At 42.7% G+C, this 21,492-nt stretch overlaps 1 protein-coding gene across 1 annotated transcript in view; it reads right to left on the bottom strand.

Annotated features, from left to right (window-relative positions):
* ubash3ba (ubiquitin associated and SH3 domain containing Ba) overlaps window positions 1-21,492 on the bottom strand; it is a 69,180-nt gene that overhangs the window by 9,199 nt on the left and 38,489 nt on the right. Inside the window, exons 3-11 of the mRNA XM_031808070.1 lie at window positions 7,996-8,049; window positions 7,185-7,371; window positions 6,689-6,887; window positions 2,439-2,608; window positions 1,988-2,196; window positions 1,630-1,774; window positions 1,281-1,401; window positions 939-1,154; window positions 666-810 (exon numbers count right to left, since the gene is read on the bottom strand). Of these exons, the coding sequence (XP_031663930.1) occupies window positions 666-810; window positions 939-1,154; window positions 1,281-1,401; window positions 1,630-1,774; window positions 1,988-2,196; window positions 2,439-2,608; window positions 6,689-6,887; window positions 7,185-7,371; window positions 7,996-8,049 (1,446 nt within the window). The remainder of the gene's footprint in view (window positions 1-665; window positions 811-938; window positions 1,155-1,280; window positions 1,402-1,629; window positions 1,775-1,987; window positions 2,197-2,438; window positions 2,609-6,688; window positions 6,888-7,184; window positions 7,372-7,995; window positions 8,050-21,492) is intronic.

The following is a 21,492-nucleotide window of genomic DNA, read 5'->3' as shown; positions in this document are numbered from 1 at the left end:
TCTGTGGAGGGAGCTGAAGGTTCGAGTTGCCAAACATCAGTCTCGAAACCTTCATGACTTGGAGAAGATCTGCAAAGAGGAGTGGGACAAAATCCCTCCTGAGATGTATGCAAACCTGGTGGCCAACTACAAGAACTGTCTGACCTCTGATTGCCAACAAGGGTTTTGCCACCAAGTACTAAGTAATGTTTTGCAGAGGGGTCAAATACTTATTTCCCTCATTAAAATACAAATCATTTTATAATGTTTTTCTGGATTTTTTTTGTTGATATTCTGTCTCTCACTGTTCAAATAAACCTACCATTAAAATTACAGACTGATCATTTCTTTGTCAGTGGGCAAACGTGAAAAATCAGCAGGGGATCAAATACTTTTTCCCCCTCACTGTATATGATGTACTATTTTACATGGCCTTTAGATTGCAGGCCTGCGTAAGAGTAAAGCAAAACAACTGGTTAGGAACTGCTCTGAATCAGCCATTATGGGGAGCCTAGTTGTGTGGAGAAGGCACTTTTTGTTTCCTTAAGTGTCCTTGCATCAACAACCTTTGAAATGTTTGAATCCTTTATGATGCCATGTTATTTGTGGATTCAAATAAAGTATTTCAGGTGTGTATGTATATATGTAAGTTCTGAGGTACTGTATTCAAACTAGGTGTACTGTACCTGTAGGTTGTGTCCACACTCAGGCTAGCAGCAGCCATGTCAGTGGGAGGAATCCAGGCAGGGAGAGAGGTGCCAGACACCCACTTGGTCCACTCAAACAGACCAGGCTCTATACGGATCTTAGTCTTCCCCTCCTGCTGCAGGCCTGTGGAATAGAAGAGAATAAAGTAGAATGGAATACAATAGAATAGTTTATTGTAATCCGAGGAGGAAATTCTTTGTTCATCAGGCTGATGATTGTGGTGGATGGTGATGATATTGATCAGGACATACCTCTGAGGATGTTGTGGGCAGTCTGGACACAGCGCAGCGAGGGAGAACAGTAGACAAAATCTATCACTGCTTGGCTCTCCAACAGGGCTTCACCCACAAGGCGGGCCTGAGTGGAGCCGAATACTGTGATTGGACAGTCTTTGTCGTAGTCTCGGAAGCCTCCACTTCTCGTTGGCAAACTAGACGGCATGTTGAGGTTGGAGCGAACATATCGGCCTAGAGTTATGAACGTAAAATAGGAGGCAGACTGATTATCATAATACAGTATGTACATTAGTACTACAAAAGCGTATCTACTATTCAATCCAATACATTTCCCCCTATATCCTATCTCCTACTGACCTTTAGCATCAAAGCACTGAGTGATCCAGTGTTTCCCAAACACTACATCCATCCTCTCACCATGGCGACACACAAACAGACTCCTCTTGGGAAGACATGACTGAGTAGTGGGCCTCAGCATCTGGAAAACACAGTTTCAGTACACACCGTTCATACATACTGTTAATAGCCATTATTAAGTACTATTATTCAATCATGTCTGTGCATAAACATTTGAATTCTTATTCAGAGTAGAATAAGAAAGGTTGTACAGCCTTTAGTAACCTAAAAAATGTATTGTGAAAAAAATAATATATTTATAAAAAAAGTGTTACATTTTGTGGCAAATCATTCAGTGTAACACGACTACCTGGACAGGTGGACAGAGGACAGTGAGGCTGGATGGATCTCCAGGGTCGTCAAGAAAACTTCCGTCCAGCTGTCCATCAAATAACAGGCCGCCCACTGCACCCCCAGTGTTGGACGGGGATGCTGGGTTGCTGAAAGAGTGAGATCTGGGGAACAGATATACAGAATCAGGAAATTAACTTGAACCTAAACCATATCAAAAGTAACAACGCTCTTTTAAAATCGCTATGTTTTGGAGCAGCAAAACAGCAAGCAGATAGGAAAGGGGACAACTCTACTGCATTAAAAACTCACTTATTTACAGAATCACAGCCATAGCAAATCTCTACCCATTGAGTATGAAGCCTTCCTCTACTTACCCATGGAAGACCCAGGTGTCACACTCATCTGCCCGCCTGACATAGTTCTCAGGCAGCAGTCCAGGTAGCCCAGTGCCCAGAGAGGTGCCAAAGACCCAGCCCTCGCTGGCACTACCCTGTTCCACGGGGGTCATGAAGATAAAGTCGCCAGGCGCCAGCTCTAGCTCGTCCTCATTCTGGGGCACGTATGGGTACATCACACGCAGCGTCTTGGGGGGGGGGGGGGGGGGGGGGTTAAGAGGTCAGGTTTCAAACAGGTCACCAATCAGAGAGCAGGGGTCAAATCTAAATTGCATTTAAAAACACACTTTACAGTAAAACAATACGACAATACAGTGAAACAATACAGCTAGACTAAAGTAAGAGACATATATAAAAAGGAAAACAAGAGATCAGTATTAAAGACAAAAAAGAGAGATGAGTAAGGCAGATTGGGGGGGGGCTGGTGTACCTCGTGATTGGCAAATCGGATGTCCCGGGAGAAGAGCACGGCCAGCCAATCGCAGCCCAGCGACACGTCCACTCCCTTGGCCAGCTTCTCCAAGGCAGCTAGGTGATTGGTCTGGAAGTGGTAGGCCAGGGTCACATGGAGCTGCTTCTTATGGGGCTCCACGTGCACATCTGAGTTACGGAGAGAGAGAAACAGGAGCATTATAGACACCATTTATATATTTACAGCTATATAGCAATTTATTTTGGAAAGTTTGATAATTGGAGAGAGACAGAAACATCTGAGCACAGAGGAGAAGCATTAAAGACACTGTTGCTGCAATGCTCTCATTTGCCATTTTTCTTTTTCATTCGTTATAAGACACAACAGAGACGTGTGAGCACAGAGAAACAGACACACACTACGTTACAGGCACTATTATTGCTGGCATTGTCCATTTCTTTCTCATTCATTGCACCACAACACTGTACAGAGACACACAGAAGTATTCCATGCATTATTACTGCTATAATGCGGTTATTGCCCATTTATTGTAATCCAGAACAATGCATGTTTACGATGGACTGAATGAATGTATTCTCCACTTCAGCCTCTGGTAGGAGCGCAGAGTGGAGAATACATTCATTCAGTCTATCGTACACACTGAGGCAGAGGAACACAGTTCCCACCCGTCTGTATGACTGCAGTGGCTACAAAAGAGGGAGGAATGTACGAAGCATGAAACGTTATTGCTTTCATTCTTAATATGTTGATTGCTATTTTAACAATGGGTGGATCTAATCCCGAATGCTGATTGGTTAAAACAGCATTCCAGCCGGTGTCTATTGCACAAGTTACCAACATCTATGGCGTTAAAAATGGCTATTTACTCTGTTCCATCTGACTGCGCAATCCACTGTCTCATTTGCTCAGCCAGGGCAATTTAAAAACTTGATCTCCACTATAAAAAGCATCGAGACATCTCCCATTTATCTCCCATTTCTTTTAGACTAACATTTTGTTTTCAACAGTGGAGATTTGAATAAACCTTGCGGTCTGTCCGATATTTGCAACATTGTTTCAATATTCAAATTCGATCTCCAGCTGTCCCATAATAATGAACGGGTCGGGAGTCGGGACAAGAGACATGCAGGCAGCTTTTATCAGCCAGTCAAAATCATGAATCAGCATCATTTTTATAGATATACAGTACCAGTCGAAAGTTTGGATACACCTCATTCAAGGGTTTTTCTTTATTTTGCTTATTTTCTATATTATACAATAATAGTGAAGACATCAGAACTATGAAAGAACACATCTGTAATCATGTAGTAACCTAAAAAGTGTTGAACAAATCTACAAATATTTTATACTTGACATTCTTCAAAGTAGCCACCTTTTGCCTTGATGGCAGCTTTTATACTCTTGGCATTCTCTCAACCAGCTTCATGAGGTAGTCACCTGTAATGCATTTAAATTAAAAGTTAATTAAAGTTAATTTGTAGAATTGATTTCCTTCTTCCTTGTGCCAATCAGTTCTGTTGTGACAAGATAGGGCTGGTATACAGAAGATATCCTTATTTGGTAAAAGACCAAGTCCATATTATGGCGAGAACAGCTCAAATAAGCAAAGAGAAACAACAGTCCATCAATACTTAAAGACATAAAGGTCAGTCAATGCAGAACATTTCAAGAACTTCAAGTGCAGTTGCAAAAACCATCAAGCGATATGAGGCTCTCATGGGGACCGCCACAGGAAAGGAAGACCCAGAGTAACCTCTGCTGCAGAGGATAAGTTCCAGCCTCAGAAATGAGTTACCAGCCTCAGAAATGAGCAATTAACTGCACCTCAGATTGCAGCCCAAATAAATGCTTCAGAGTTCAAGTAACAGACATCTCAACAACAACTGTTCAGAGGAGTCTGCATGAATCAGGCCTTCATGGTCGAATTGCTGCAAAGAAACCACTACTAAAGGACACCAATAATAAGAAGAGACTTGATTGGGCCAAGAAACACGATCAATGGATATTAGACTGGTGGAAATTCAAAGGACTCATCTGAGTCACTGGCTTACTGGTGCTCTTCCATGGCATCCCTAGGAGTGCGTCACTTGAGTGGGTTGAGTCACTGACGTGATCTTCCTGTCCGGGTTGGCACCCCCCCTGGGTTGTGCCGTGGGAGATCTTCGTGGGCTATACTCAGCCTTGTCTCAGGATGGTAAGTTGGTGGTTGGAGATATCCTGCGTGGGTGGGTGGGGTTATATCCTGCGTGTTTGGCCCTATCTGGGGGTATCGTCGGATGGGGCCACAGTCTCCCCCGACCCCTCCTGTCTCAGCCTCCAGTATTCATGCTGCAATAGTTTGTGTGTCGGGGGGCTAGGGTCAGTCTGTTATATCTGGAGTACTTCTCCTGTCTTATCCGGTGTCCTGTGTGAATTTAAGTATACTCTCTCTAATTCTCTCTCTTTTTTTCTCTCTCTCAGAGGACATGAGCCCTAGGACCATGCCTCGGGACTACCAGGCCTGATGACTCCTTGCTATCCCCAGTCCACCTGGTCGCGCTGCTGCTCCAGTTTCAACTGTTCTGCCTGTGGCTATGGAACCCTGACCTGTTCACCGGACGTGCTACCTGTCCGAGACCTGCTGTTTTCAACTCTCTAGAGACAGCAGGAGCGGTAGAGATACTCTTAATGATCGGCTATGAAAAGCCAACTGACATTTACTCCTGAGGTGCTGACTTGTTGCACCCTCTACAACCACTGTGATTATTATTTGACCTTGCTGGTCATCTATGAACATTTGAACATCTTGGCCATGTTCTGTTATAATCTCCACCCGGCACAGCCAGAAGAGGACTGGCCACCCCTCATAGCCTGGTTCCTCTCTGGGTTTCTTCCTAGGTTCCTGCCTTTTTAGGGAGTTTTTCCTAGCCACCGTGCTTCTACACCTGCATTGCTTGATGTTTGGGGTTTTAGGCTGGGTTTCTGTACAGAACTTTGTGACATCATCCTCAATCAAATGTAAGATTTTTGGTTCCAACCGTCGTGTCTTCGTGAGACAGTAGGTAAACGGATGATCTCCGCATGTGTGATTCCGACCGTGAAGCATGGAGGGGGATGTGTGATGTTGCTTTGCTGGTGACACCGTCTGTGATTTATTTAGAATTCAAGGCACACTTAACCAGCATGGCTACCACAGCATTCTGCAGCGATACGCCATCCCATCGGGTTTGCGCTTAGTGGGACTATCATTTGTTTTTCAACAGGACCAAGACCCAACACACATCCAGGCTCTGTAAGGGCTATTTGACCAAGAAGGAGAGTGATGCAGTGCTGCATCAGATGACCTGGCCTCCACAATCACCTGACCTCAACCCGATTGCGATGGTTTGGGATGAGTTGGACTGCAGAGTGAAGGAAAAGCAGCCAACAAGCACATGTGGGAACTCCTTCAATACTGTTGGAAAAGCATTCCAGATGAAACTGGCTAATGTCAAGTGTGTGCAAAGCTGTAATCAAGCCAAAGGGTGGCTACTGATTTGTTTAACACTTTCTGGATTACCACATGATTCCATATGCGTTATTTCATAGTTTTTGATGTCTTCACTATTATTCTCAATGTAGAAAATAGTAAAAATAAAGAAAAACCCTTGAATGAGTAGGTGTGTCCAAACTTTTGACTGGTACTGTGTACAAAATAACTATCTATAGAAAACAGGTCAAACGAAATTAAGTGCAGCTAAATTTGCAGTCTTTCCAGCTTCAGTTTGAAGTGATTGTGTTAGCTCCATTGTTGGCTAGCTCTCGAACAACAGTGTCCTGAGCACATTGTCTATGGCAGGTGAAATCTCACATCATTAGGCCATTGATATGGATGTAGCCAAATAAATACCACTAGAAAACAGCTTAAACAAATGCAAATGCAGCTACTGTTGTTTTTCTGGTTGCACTGTTTGACGTGATTGTAGTTGGCTAGCTAGCAAGCAAAGGATAAGAATGTTGCTAGCATGGTAAATGAAACATTTAGAACGATCGATTGGGTCGCGTCCATAGATACAGAACAAAAAGACTGAGCGATCGGGTCGTGTCTCTTGCAACCGAAACGATAGAACTAACGACCAGCCGGCTTGGGTAGCAACCCTAGATGTGTGTCGGAACTTGTGGAAGGATGAAACAGTGTTTATTATAGTCATTATTTGACTATGTTGGTAACCCGTTGTATATCCTCCAAACACCTGCTTCTCGGATAGTATCATTTAAGTCCAATATACCTGCTTTAGTAGCCGCCTCCGTAGCAAAGTCAGCGGCAAAGTCCTTGAGCACTTCTGCCACCTGCTCCTCCACAAAGAGGCCTATGAAGTTGGAGGAGGTGTAGAGCTCCAGGGGGAGAGGGTTAGGGAAACGACCCCTCCATGACCCCACTGTAGCCTGTAGGGCCTCACTCAGTGCCTCCACCTTACCGTCCGCACACTGGAGCGAGAGAGAGTTAGTTACATGTACAGTATAGTACAGACAGAGACGCAACTCTGTACACAGTGCTGCATAACAGAGATTGCACAGATACAGAGCAACGACAGCTGAGTCAAAACCCAGCTAGCAGCGTATACATGCACCATGGCACATTACAGAGTAAAACAATGCCAAGAATCCAGGTCAAAGAAACACAGCCAAGACGTGCAGTCACTGCCAGTACTGACGGCAAACAGTCTCACGGTTTGCCCTGAAACAGACAAACAAGGGTCCCAAATTGGTCAGGGCAGTACTCACCATGAAAAACTGGCAGAGGGTGATGTGAGGGAAGATGTTGTGGGCCTTGTTCTTGCCGCAGGTGACCCGTGACTGCTGCCAGAAAGTGCTGAGCTGGTGGAGCAGGGGGCCGCTGGGGCGCAGGTACAACACATACTCCCTGGGGAGAGGGTCGTCCAGAAATGGGTCGTCCACATGAGAGAACAACCTTGGGCGAGGATAAGGGTAGGTGAGGAGAAGGAGAGGGGGAGGTGAGGAGGGATGGCGGGAGGGTCAATACACAGGGCAAATTCAAAAAGTCTCAGAGTGGAAGCACTGATTTAAGATCAGTCTTGCCTTTCAGGTCACAATGAATATGACTATATGGACGAGCGTGGGGGGCCTGATCCTAGATCAGCATTCATACACAAAGATGCCTTTGAAATATGAGCCTAGGGAACTGGATGTGGGCTACACCCTCAACCAACAACATGAGTCATGTCTTTATAACGAAGTGTCTGTCAAAATAGCCTTTCACTTGACACTACAGTATATTTCATTACTTTACAGTATATTCGTTCATATAACAACAAAAAAACATTTTTTCCATTTTATAAAGCGGCACTGTGCAATAATAAAAAGAGTGTGGGGTGAGTGAGTGGTGCATGTTTGTTCCATCACCAGCAGCTAGCAACAGGGTTTGCAGTAACAGAGTTACAGCGATGTCCTCATACAGTCTATGGACGGATGTCCTAAAATGTGATCCGCTTGAATGATTACCACCTCTAACCAGGCCTTCACTATTAAGTCAGGAAGAAGTAAGTAAGGGTGTGTGTGTGTGTTCAATACCCACCAATCACAGGCTGCCTGCACATTTTTGCCTCCCGTAGACACCAGAGCTTTTAGCCTGCAGAAAGAGAAAGACAGAGAGATGATCAGCAGTGTCAAAATCAAGTATCTTTTCCAGAGGATGTTTTACTCGAACTTAGTTTATTGGAACTTGTTCAAGAGTTTTGTATTATTACCATGTATCCCTGTACCACAGTACCCAGCACTGTACCACAGCGAAAAATGTATCCAAGTGTGCAGGCCTTGCAGTAGGTATGGCTATAGTTTGCATTTTATATGGCTCTAAATGTCATGATACAGTACAACCAGTCAGCAAAGTCAACTTCTGTTCATTTGCTTTGGAGAGAGTTTAAATTAAGATGTGAAAACAGGGCTTATTAAGGGTTAAATAAATGACTGCTAATGGATGCTAAACACAAGCTACAGTGTTCATTCTTATCACGCGCTAGGGAGGGAGGAGATATCACACGCTAGTTCCTCTTACACTTTATTAGTCATTAACAAAAACTGTGGCCACTGACCATCTTTAGATCAGCAAAGCCACTGTCCTCACGCCACACGGTTGGAGTGGATGATATTCAGTCGACTGTAATCAATAGCTCCTTACACAACTCTTAACAGACAGGCTTCAATAACACACTTTCCGTGGCAAGATTGAGCGGGTAAGATAGCTATAGCGTTTGACAACATGTATGTTTGTTTGTGTCTTTATGGACGATGTGTATCCATGCGTGTCCGTGTCAGAGAGAGAAGAGTCATTGTGTGCAGTGATAAAAGGCAGCAGCTGCAGATGTATTTTTCTTGTGGAAATTAATGATTGAATATGTGAAGAAAATGCAAATGAGTTACTGCTGGGAAATGAGAAAAACATCAGCTAAAACTGAAGTGGGGAGAAAGTCACTGAGGTCAATTAGAAACATTATTACCTACATTTGATACCATCTATGAAGCTACGGTATAAAAAGCTAGCTAACTGTGCCATTTCCCAAAGCCAGTCAGCTAACATCTATGGGATTTTTTAAAACTGAGTGAGAAAGAGCTAATGACATTAGTTAATGAGAGCTTCTCAGATTATAATTAGTGTCTTTTTATAAAACCTCTAAAATCACATGTTCACACTCACAGTAACTCTGTAGGGACTAGAATACCTGCTATGATGATCAGAGACTGTGCCAGGCAGTGCCAGCTGCCACATAACTCAAAGGACTACATATTAACCCAGAATACAAACTGACAACTGGACTACAACTCGGAGGACTTCATTACCCAGAATCCCCACTGACTACGGCACTGGGGATGGAAATTAACTGTGAGCCACATGGACAGAGTTAAGTGGATGGACTCTTATTGACACACACTCCCTCTCAGTGTGACACTGTTCTATGTCACATTGTTTCACACCCACCCCAGTCAGCCTGTCCTCAATGTGTCATTTGTACCTGTGAAGGACCTATATTCACACACACACACGGACACCTGCACGCACGAATAAACACTTCAAGTGAATGACACAGATGAGAACTTTTACACACCGTCACACACGTTCGGACGCAACATACAACACCACGCTGTCTCTCTGACTCGAGCTGAGAATAGCAAAAGCCCTAGTTTATTTCAGAAGACAATAGAACACCATTTGTTTGATGTAATGACAGAGGGCCATTGACCGATTCCTTTTCCTGGTTCTTCTCAAGGTTACTTCACTTCCTGCTTCTCTTTCACAGGCTACATACTGGTCACTTTAATAATCATCTCATATGTATACACTATATTCTACTGTATCTTAGTCTATGCCGCTCTGACATTGCTCGTCCAAATATGTATACATTCTTAATTCCATTCCTTTAGATGGTGTCTATTGTTAGATATTACTGCATTTCGCTACACCCGCAATAACATCTGCTAAACAAGTGTATGTGACAAATAAAAATGTTATTTGATGAACTGTATGCATTTCATTTCCGTTAGCAGTAAAGACTATGAAAAAGTACTTGTGACTCTGCTCTATCACCATCAGTGAATGAGGAACAAACATTGTAAGAAGCACCACACAGACTAAAATATACTGTCTTTTTCCCCCCATTTCTGTTAGCAGCATAGAAACAACTGAGAAGACTAGTCTACCAATCACCCTGTTTGTGACTCTGCTCTCTTACTTTGCATGTCTCATGATCTCACCATCTGTCTGTGAATGAGTTAAGTTTGAAGTTGTATTTGTCACATGTAAAATAACAGTGAAATGCTTAACTTGCAAGCCCTTCAAAACAGTGCAGCATTTGTATATCAAAATAGTATTTAAAAAACAAACAAGTCCCACAAAAATGACAGGTTGATGTAAGCTATATACAGGGTATTGAAAGTGAAATACAGATTTACATCATCATTCAGACCCCTGAGTTAATACTTTGTAGTAGCACCATTGGCAGCCATTAGAGCTGTGAATCTTTCTGGGTACGTCTAAGAAAGTTACACACCTGACTGTGCAACATTTGACCATGATGCTTTTCAAAATTCTTCAAGCTCTGTCAAATTGGTTGTTTATCATTGTTAGACAACCATTTGCAGGTATTCGTAGATTCAAGTCAAAACTGTAACTCGGAAAACTCAGGGACATTCACCGTCTTCTTGGTAAGCAACTCCAGTGTAGATTTGCCCTAGTGTTTTAGGTTATTTTCCTGCTGAAAAGGTGAATTAATCTCCCAGCGTCTGATGGAAAGCAGACTAAACCAGGTTTTCCTCTAGGATTTTGCATGTGCTTAGCTCCTTTCTGTAATAATAATAATTAGAATAACAATATAGCAGCAACATAAGTGGTGGGTGTGGGCATGGTGGTAAGTGTGTGTGTGTGTGTGTATGTGACTTTGTGTGTGTGGGTGTAGTGTGTGTGTGTGTGTGACTTTGTGTGTGTGGGTGTAGTGTGTGTGTGTATGTGACTTTGTGTGTGTGTGTATGTGACTTTGTGTGTGTGGGTGTAGTGTGTGTGTGTATGTGACTTTGTGTGTGTGGGTGTAGTGTGTGTGTGTGTGTGTGACTTTGTGTGTGTGGGTGTAGTGTGTGTGTGTATGTGACTTTGTGTGTGTGGGTGTAGTGTGTGTGTGTGTGTGACTTTGTGTGTGTGGGTGTAGTGTGTGTGTGTATGTGACTTTGTGTGTGTGGGTGTAGTGTGTGTGTGTGTGTGACTTTGTGTGTGTGGGTGTAGTGTGTGTGTGTATGTGACTTTGTGTGTGTGGGTGTAGTGTGTGTGTGTGTGACTTTGTGTGTGTGGGTGTAGTGTGTGTGTGTGTGTGACTTTGTGTGTGTGGGTGTAGTGTGTGTGTGTATGTGACTTTGTGTGTGTGGGTGTAGTGTGTGTGTGTGTGTGACTTTGTGTGTGTGGGTGTAGTGTGTGTGTGTATGTGACTTTGTGTGTGTGGGTGTAGTGTGTGTGTGTGTGTGTGACTTTGTGTGTGTGGGTGTAGTGTGTGTGTGTATGTGACTTTGTGTGTGTGGGTGTAGTGTGTGTGTGTATGTGACTTTGTGTGTGTGGGTGTAGTGTGTGTGTGTGTGTGAGACTTTGTGTGTGTGGGTGTAGTGTGTGTGTGTATGTGACTTTGTGTGTGTGGGTGTAGTGTGTGTGTGTGTGTGACTTTGTGTGTGTGGGTGTAGTGTGTGTGTGTATGTGACTTTGTGTGTGTGGGTGTAGTGTGTGTGTGTATGTGACTTTGTGTGTGTGGGTGTAGTGTGTGTGTGTATGTGACTTTGTGTGTGTGGGTGTAGTGTGTGTGTGTGTGTGTGTGCAAGAGTGTTCATGTGTATGAGTTGAGACAGTTTGCATTTAGTCAGTCAGAAGCATATGGTCCTTGGTGGGGGTAGGCAGCTATTGTCTATCTGCTTAAAAGTGCAATTGCTTGGGGGGAGGGGGGGGGGGGGGGGGGGGGGAGCTGTCTCGGAGCCTGTTGTACCGAGACCTAATACTCCGCTGCCGCCAGCCGGACATAAGCAGAGAGAAAACAGTCTATGGAAGGGGTGGCTGGAATGTTTGGCTATTTTTCGGCCCTTCCTCAGACACCGTTTGGTGTGTACAGTATGTCCTGAGGATAATTCAGTGTGTAGACTAGACACTTCATAAAGAGGTGGAAGCAAATAAGTGTCAAAGACAACACTTACTATTACATTTTTGTTAGCAGTATAGAAACTATCCAAGACACAAGCAACCAACCAACCATCGTGAATATGACTATACTCACTGTGTGTCTCGGCTCACCACCATCTGTGTGAGAATGATTCATAATGGAAACAGAGCCTGCATCTCAAATGGACCCCTTTTCCATGTATAGTACACTAGTGTTGACCAGGGTCATAAAGCAGTGCCCCATATAGGGAATCAGGTGCCATTTGGGACACATCCAAAGACTCCACCATCACCACTATGTGACCAGACCTCAGAGTGAGAAGCTAACAGTGAATGTCGTGCCACTCTGGTGTTCAGTCGGTGAGCTATTTTTACACTAGCCATCCCCACAGAGAGAAAGCCTGCCGACAGAGCAGTGTGCCTGCCTGCCCTGGCTGCTGCTGCCGCAATGCATGCTAGGACAAGACAGTCCTGATTACCTCACCAGATGGCTCATACAGTCACATAGAGAAAACACAGAGACATACGGTCATTTCCATGTAAAATTACCCATGAGCACCAACATATGAAGTTCAAAGGAGCATGTAAAAAGAGCCACAGGAGAGCCATTACATTTTTTTTTTTTGATCAAAATGCATTTTTGGGCAGAATTGCCTTCTGGAATATGTGAACTTTCAAGTACCTTAATAACAAACTTGTGCGCCATCTGTAAATATGAATACAAATTGTAAAATTACGAGCCTTGTTGGTTAAACCACAGAAAGAGACAGCAACCTTCCCACTAGCCATGATTGGCTGAGATAATGAATGGGCTGGACATGCTGTGAGAGGAGTTCGGATTGGTCTGCCATATAGAAAGCTTCTGTCTATTTGAGCTGGTCAGTCTGTTGGTAATCATGTCAAACACGGCATTAAAAAAAAATGTATGCAGTGCTAGAGGCGTCACTACAGACCCTGGTTCGATCGGGAGTCACATACGGCGGCGCACAATTGGCCAAGCGTCATCCGGGTTAGGTGAGGATTTGGCCGGGGTAGGCCGTCATTGTAAATAAGAATTTGTTCTTAACTAACTTGCCTAGTTAAATAAAACTGAGGTACATTTAACCGAAACTCTTACCAAACTTTGCATCTTCAGTAAAAATGTGTTTTTGTCAAATGTTCAGTGTACATTGTTAAAAGCAGTCCGTGCATCGATTTGTATGGTTTGTTAAATTCCATTAACATGGAATTGCCCACAATGTAGTGAGGGAGCCACGTGGAAGCATAGGCCTACACACAAGCACTTTCGAACACACATATACAGTATATTCCACCTTTATTCAAGGGAGAAACTACGCTGAACAAAATAAATAAAACGCAACATGTAACGTGTTGCTGCCATGTTTCATGAGCTGAAATGAAAGATCCCATAAATTTTCCATACTCACAAAAAGGTTATTTCTCTCAAATCGTATGTACACATTTGTTTACATACCTGTTAGTAAGCATTTCTCCTTTGCAAAGATAATCCATCAACTTGACCCCGTGTGGCATATTAAGAAGCTGATTAAACAGCATTATCATTACATATGTGCACCTAGAGACAAAAGGCCACTCTAAAATGTGCAGTTTTGTCACACAATACAATGCCACAGATGTCTCAAGTTGAGGGAGCAAGCAACTGACATGCTGACTGTAGGAATGACCACCAGAGCTGTTGCCAAATAATTTAATGTTAATTTCTCTATCATGAGCCGCCTCCGTCTATTTAGAGAATTTAGAAGTATGTTCAACTGGCCTCACAATTGCAGACCATGTGTATGGCGTTCTGTGGGCGAGCAGTTTGCTGATGTCAACGTTGTGAACAGAGTAACACATGGTGGCAGTGGGGTCATGGTATGGGCAGGCGTAAGCTTCACGGACGCTGAACACAATTGCATTGTATTGATGGCAATTTTAAATGGACAGAGATACCGTGAAGAGATCCTGAGGCCCATTTTCGTACCATTCATCCGCAGCCATCATCTCATGTTTCAGCATGATAATGCATGGCCCCATTTCACAAGGATCTGTACACAATTCCTGGAAGCTGAAAATGTCCCAGTTCTTCCATGGCCTGCATACTCAGACATGTCACCCATTGAGCACGTTTGGGATGCTCTGGATCAACGTGTACATCAGCTTGTTCCAGTTACAGCCAATATACAGCAACTTCACACAGCCATTGAAGAGGAGTGGGTAAACAGTCCACAATCAACAGCCTGGTCAATTCCATGCGAGAGACGTGTCACGCTGCATGAGGCAAATGGTCTGACTGGTTTTCTGATCCACGCCCCTACTTTTTTTTTAAGGTATCTGCGACTAACAGATACATGACTATCTGTACTCTCAGTCATGTGAAATCCACAATCCATAGATTAGGGGATAATGAATTTACTTCAGTTGACTGATTTCCTCATATGAACTGTAACTCAATAAAATCTTTGAAATTGTTGCATGTTGCGTCTATATTTTTGTTCAGTATAGATCGATTTCCTATTTCTGCAGGAGATATACTTATGAGATCACAGCGACCCAGAGGTGACCGAGTGACACCAATAACAAGGAGGACACTGCCCTCACATAAAACATTTGGCACACAATCAAATGAAGTGTGTTAGAACTCGTTTTCTCGATATTCTAACATTCTCAGTACAGCATTCTATGGAAGACACCCCAATGTGGTTATTATAAAGTAGCTAAATCTATGTAAGTGACACTTACAACGACACAGACTAAAATAATTTGAAGCTTATCATCTCATGAGGATTAGGTGTGAGAGAGTTTAACTCATTCAGGGGAGACTAGAACACTGTAATATAAACACACACCTGTTAAAATGCTAGCTTGTCACGTTCTCCAGTCTGTGTGCTGGCCAGGTCTGGAGTTATTAACTCCAACCCCCTCCACCCCTCACAACTCCTCTAGTCCCTAACAGTGATGGGAGGGAAGAAAGAAAATCTATAGTTACATATCAGGATTTCTCTTTGATGATATTATAATACATTATATCATAGACAATATCGCAACATACTGTCATTTTTGCTCTAGTTGGCTGTAGCTGCACCAAAACTCCAGTATTTTTCCTTCATTAGCTAGATCTCCATCTTGTTTTTAAATAGGGAGGCAATTTTTTTTTGCGCTCTTATTTCCATGACTGATCAAAACTCGTTTTCTCATGGCTCGTCCTTCTGCAGCCGACAGACGGTCAGCGAAATGTTTGCAACATCGAATCGCAATACATATAGAACCGAGAGAGTCGCAATACAAATCGTATCGGCATTTACGCATTGTGATATCATATCTTGAGGTCCCTGGCAATTCCAGGAACTAGTCCCTAGCCCCTCTCCTCGTCCACCCCGCCCCTCCTCGGTTCCAAGCAGGAACTCAATGATTTATTTATAAACTGCATTTCCTGTTCAAGGCAAGCAAGGGATAAAAAGGTTGGAGTGCACTCTGATAATGTACAATCATAGTAGTGGTGTGGTGAAAGGGAGTGTGGATTTGTCTGAATGGACATGTTGCATAGCCGTAGTGAATGTATGTTTTTGTTCTTGAATAAAATCACACAACTGGGTCAAACAGGAGGACTAACTGCTTGGTGATAAAGAAGAGATATTTGAGCGAGTACAACATTTAGGAAACACTTGAGGGAGCTCTGTTTACTCACACAACCTAAAAACATACTCATCTGGTTGCATCCCCTTTCAGAATCTGAACTACAGCTCCCCCTGGCCCCTCCCCAACTCAGCCTCTATGGGGAAATTCACATTTCCTGTTTACAAAGCTGCTAGTGTGCACACATCACTCACCACTTATCACACTGACCGTGCAGAGAAAACTCCTCATCCACAACACACAAATCAACTGCACCTCCAAAACTATCAACAGTGGAAGTGTCCTTCCCTGTATCTGGCCTGGCTTCTGACTCACCCTTAGACAGCTGAGATAAGGCTTCACGAACCTGATCCTCATACATCATCAGCCTGTGTTTGAACTGAACCACACAGAATAAGAAAACACTTCCTCATCCTCTCCAACTTTAGGGCCTTTTTTCAACAGCAGTTACTGAAAACCTTACTGAAAAAGGTTGAAGAACAACATTCTGTATGCGTCCGAAATGGCACCCTATAACCTACATAGTGTACTACTTTACAGTGCACCCTATGGGCCCTGGTCAATGTAATGCACTATGTAGAGAATAGGTGCCCATTTGAGACAGAGCCTATGTCTCAGTCCCTGTGCTCTGTTGTGCCAGCTCCGATCAGTCTCAATGAGACTCACTACATATCCCTACTCACTCAGGGAGGAGTGATGGCACACCTCGCTGTAATGTGCAGAGGTAGGCAGAGCAGTGGGGGAAGAGGAGAGATGGAGGAAGAGAGAGTTCTAAGACAAAGAGGATAGAGAGGGGGGGGGGATATGGAAGACAACAGGAGGGAGACGGAAGAGAGTTAGGCATGCTGATCCTCTGTGCTTAAACCACACAAAGCCCATTCTGTGCTGTACTGACTGCGAGCTGCTCAAACATCTTCTGAACCCAACAAAAAAGCTCAGCCCACTAATTGGTTGTGTAAGACATCTTTGTTATCCAGGGCCAGTATTCATCAAGCCGCTCAGAATACGAGTGCCAATTTAGGATCAGGTCTCCCTCCTGTCCATGTGATCTTATTCATTATCCTCTAAAAGGCAAAAAGGATCCCTGATCAGCAGTCTTACTCTGAATACGGCCCCTGGTCTGGTGAATTAATTGATTGTGGTTAACAACTAGGCCTTAACTTTCCATTCAGTGTTTCTCTAAGACCCTAGTCTCTCTACAAAGCCAACAGTATGATGAAGCCCTCTGCCAGTGTCTCACACAATCACTCACTTCATAAAAAACTTTTTTTTTTTAAAAGAGGATAGAGGACCATGTGGTCCTTCAGGGTAGAGATAGCGGTGGGTGACACCATTAAATATAGAGACAGAGCGAGAGAGATAAAGAGAAAGAAAACACACATTTCCATCCACAGTTAGGAAAGTTAAGTCATACCGTATAAAACATTTTTTTAAATCACAACAGCTGTGATGGAAACAGGAAGTTTCGTTACAATTTTTAGTAAGTGGTGTGATCTGTGTCTGTAAAATGTATTATGTGAGAAATGGCGGTGGAAACATCTATGTGCAAATATTGATATAATAATCATATCGAAGGAAACTTGGAGTCACAGATTAAATAAATGAACTTCACAGGTTGGTGAAAGTACACAGTGATGTGCTTGATGCTCCTTGACAATACATATTGAGGGTCTTATTCTGGTGACATGATCGATGCTTGACAAAAATATTCCATAATAAACTCATGTAGGATAGCCTACCCGCACAGCCTGCGAGCTGTTGGCTAGAGGGCACGTGCCAAGACCAGAGTAGGCACATTTGCTATTTAACGCAACGCTATTTGACAAAACTAAAATCGGTAGAGTTGATAATGCGATGGAAACACACTGAACATGAGATCTTTTATTCGGTACATAAAAACGGAAGAAAGAAAATAACAAGCTCACATGGGAATGTAAAAGCAACTACTAGTCCGTCTAACATTGGGACTCTCCAGGCAGAACACTATACAGCAAGGACAGACGAGTGTGCAACTTTCTTTTTCATTGGTATATAGTTTCTTATCCGTTAACCACCTCATCTAAAAGGGTGTGCGTTATTTATTTAATTCCCTCTCTCTCCAGAGAGATATGGTAATTTCCTAAATGACACCCCATCGCCTATATAGTGCCCTACTTTTGACCAGAACCCTTAAAAAAGGTCCCTGGTCAAAAGTAGTGCACTAAATAGGTGATGGGGTGTCATTTAGGACATATCCATCTCTCTCTGGTGACTCTGGAGAGAAAGGGAATGAAATAAAGGAGTAGGGTGTAATTTGGGACATAACCATAGCCTAACATCTGTCACACAGAAAGCCGAGGCAAGCTCAAGGCACCAGCAACATTTAATCCATCAGGTCCTCCCTATTCTACTCTAGCCTGGGTAGACCAGACTGAACACTGTACTTAGGTGGTGAGCGAATAGTCCAGTCAGGTTTAACCAGGGCTGTGTTCAGTACAATTTTTTAGTTCTGGCACGTTTCTTTTGAAGGGAAACGGTGCTGTACTGAACAACCATTTGAAAAACGGAATGTGGCTGGGTTGTGAAACGCTTGTCAGCATGGCCACTGCCCTTGATATGTCACTCAATGCTTCAAGCCACACCCGCCGCGGTACATCCGCAAGACTAACCTAATTTTCAAACTGTAGAAATAGTAGCCCTTTACTGAAGTAGCACAACTTCAAAAGACTGGCTAGCTTTGCAAGGGACACAAATAAAAACACTAAATGATACCACCATTAATAACCAAATATGCTGATGTCAGTGTAGCTATTTGGATATGTTTTCCCCTCTGTTGCATAATGCATGAGATGCTGAGTCCACAGAAACAGTAAACACACAGAAGAGCCAGAGTAATCAATACAAATATCTCCTCTCACAGTCTGTCCTCAGTGGCTCAGATCAGGTTACAAATGCATGAAGGCATCACCCCCCCCACCACCACACACACACACACACACACACACACACACACACACACACACCAAAAACACATCCAAAACAAAAAATGTTTTAAAACCTCTCATTTTGATTGTGGTCATGTCCTTGTGTATGGCTTTAAGCTACAGAATATTACCAATGACACTACAGCTTTCTGACTCAGTACATACAGTATAGACTTGTCAGCAATCAAACCATACTTATTTTGTCATTCTAAAGAATTCCATCTATTCCAGCAGATGTGAATCTGTCCACCATGCATGTTTGTCTCTGGGGGCCTGATCGCTGAATGCACACAGTGCAGAGCCTCAGCGAGCTATTTTGCAGACAGTCAGTAACCCCCCCCCCCCCCACAAACAAACAAAATAACATCAATATACCCATTTGCTTGTAGGCTACATCTAGCAATGTGGTAAACATCTCTACTGGATGTCCCTAGAATGCAACTACAAAGGAAACAATAACAGGAGAGAGGGAGAGTCTTTGCTAGAGTGTACTTTATACCAGTAGTGTTGGATCTGTGCCATTCACTTGTATTGATCATATCTTCAATGCAATATCAGATCCCATTGACTGTAGTGACCATAACATTGGCTTTCCTTGTTATTGCCACAAAGTACCAAAGGAAGGGCTTATAGTTATTGATAAAGAGATCATCATGTTTCTCAGGACTCTGTTGAAAATTTAAAACAAAATGTATGTTAGTCTGATGTGTATAAGGAGGAGAATCCAGATGAAGCACGGAGTATGTCAAATTATTCTTGCTAATTGTTGACAAACATGCACCTGTTAAGAAAGTGTCAGAGCCCACTCGATCGGTGATGAATAAAAAATTGTATGGTTCAAAGAAATGCACAAAAAAAAAAGTGGCAAACAAGTCAGGTTGTTCATCTGTTTGGTTGACATACTGTCAATTGAGGAAAATAAGACATGTTAAAAAAAAATATATATATATATATATATTTTGGTAAAGTAGGGATAAAGACTTTGGAGCACCTTACATGATAGGGAGTGGCTCCTAATCCATGACTGGATCTTTTATTTCTGAGGTTCAGTATCCGTGAACTTCACTAATTTTTTCATGCCGAAATCAGATTAGATACATACAGTGCCTTCAGAAAGTGTTCATAGCCCATGACTTATTTCACAATCTGTTGTTTCTGTTTTCTGTCCTCTCCGGCACCTGACTTAGGAAGGATGCCTGTACCTTTGTAGTGACTGGGTGTATTGATACTCCATCCAAAGTGTAATTAACTTCACCATGATCAAAATGATTTTCAATGTCAGTTTTTTTTACCCATCTACCAATAGCTTCCCTTCTTTTGCGAGGCATTGGAAAACCTCCCTGGTCTTTCTGGTTGAATCTTCGTTTGAAAATCAATGTTCGACTGAGGGACCTTACAGATAATTGTATGTATGTGTGGGGTAAAGAGACGAGGTAGTCATAAAAAAAAACATGATTATTGCACAGAGTCCATGAAACTTGTTATGTTATAACCTCTTGAAGCTAGGGGGCACTATTTTTATTGTTGGAAAAATAACATTCCCAAAGTAAACTGCCTATTTCTCAGGACCAGATGCTAGAATATGCATATAATTGACAGCTTGGGATAGAAAACTCTAAAGTTTCCAAAACTGTAAAAATATTGTCTGCGAGTATAACAGAACTGATATTGCAGGAGAAATCCGGAGAAAAATCCAATCAGGAAGTGACTCTTATTTTGAAACCCCTGTCTCTTTCGATCCCTATTGCCCATTGAAAGGGATATCAACCATATTCCCTTTTCTGTGGCTTCCCTAAGGTGTCTACAGCCCTTCGACGTAGTTTCAGGCCTTTATTTTGAAGAATGAGCGTAAACATCCACATTGCGTAAGTGGTCTGTTGGCTCTGTGTGACTTTTGAGCAAAAAAGAGGAGGTAGCCATTTTTCCTCCCGGTCCTAGTGAAAAGCCAACTGTCCCGGGTGATATATTATCGAATAGATATTTGAAAAACACCTTGAGGATTGATTATAAAAAACGTTTGCCATGTTTGTCGATGTTATGGATATAATTTGGAATTTTTGTCTGCGTTGTCGTGATCGCTATTTCCGGTGGATTCCTAGGCATAAAGGATCAAACTAACGGAGGTATTTGGATATAAAAAATATCTTTATGGAACAAAAGGAACATTTGCTGTCTAACTGGGAGTCTCGTGAGTGAAAACATCAGAAGCTCAAAGCTAAACAATTAATTTCATTGCTTTTCTGATTCGTGACCAAGCTTCCTGATGCTAAGTGTACATAATGATATGCTAGCTATCGATAAACTTACAAACGCTTGTATCATTTCAAAATCTGAGACGACAGGGTGATTAACAAAAGGCTAAGCTGTGTTCCACTATATTTCACTTGTGATTTCATGAATATGAATATTTTCTAGTAGTGTTTTTTGACTGTTGCGCTATGCTATTCAGCGTTTCTGATGACAAATATACTGGATACGGGATGGGTAGTTCTAAGAGGGCAAGGGGTTGAATAGCTAGCCACATAGCCAGCAGGGTTGCATCAGTTTTCATTGGACTAGAGCTAGCTTGGCTGGCTAGCTAGGTAGCTAACACTAGCTAGATAACATGAGCTGATCATCATAGCGTCGTTAGCATGCTAAGATTAGTTAGCTATCAAAAAAAAAAATCTAGGAAATTGTACTGAACGCATGACAAAATAATGTTTCAACATTGTAGTTGCTATTGATGTTTTGGTTGTTTTTTTTGCTTAGTGACATTGTGAAAATCATAATTTTGCCATTTAACTACCGG

This window comes from Oncorhynchus kisutch, linkage group LG28 (assembly GCF_002021735.2).
Source record: "Oncorhynchus kisutch isolate 150728-3 linkage group LG28, Okis_V2, whole genome shotgun sequence".
NCBI lineage: Eukaryota > Metazoa > Chordata > Actinopteri > Salmoniformes > Salmonidae > Oncorhynchus > Oncorhynchus kisutch.
The sequence above is the reverse complement of the archived record's forward strand: the minus strand, read 5'-3'. Positions and strand labels throughout refer to the sequence as shown.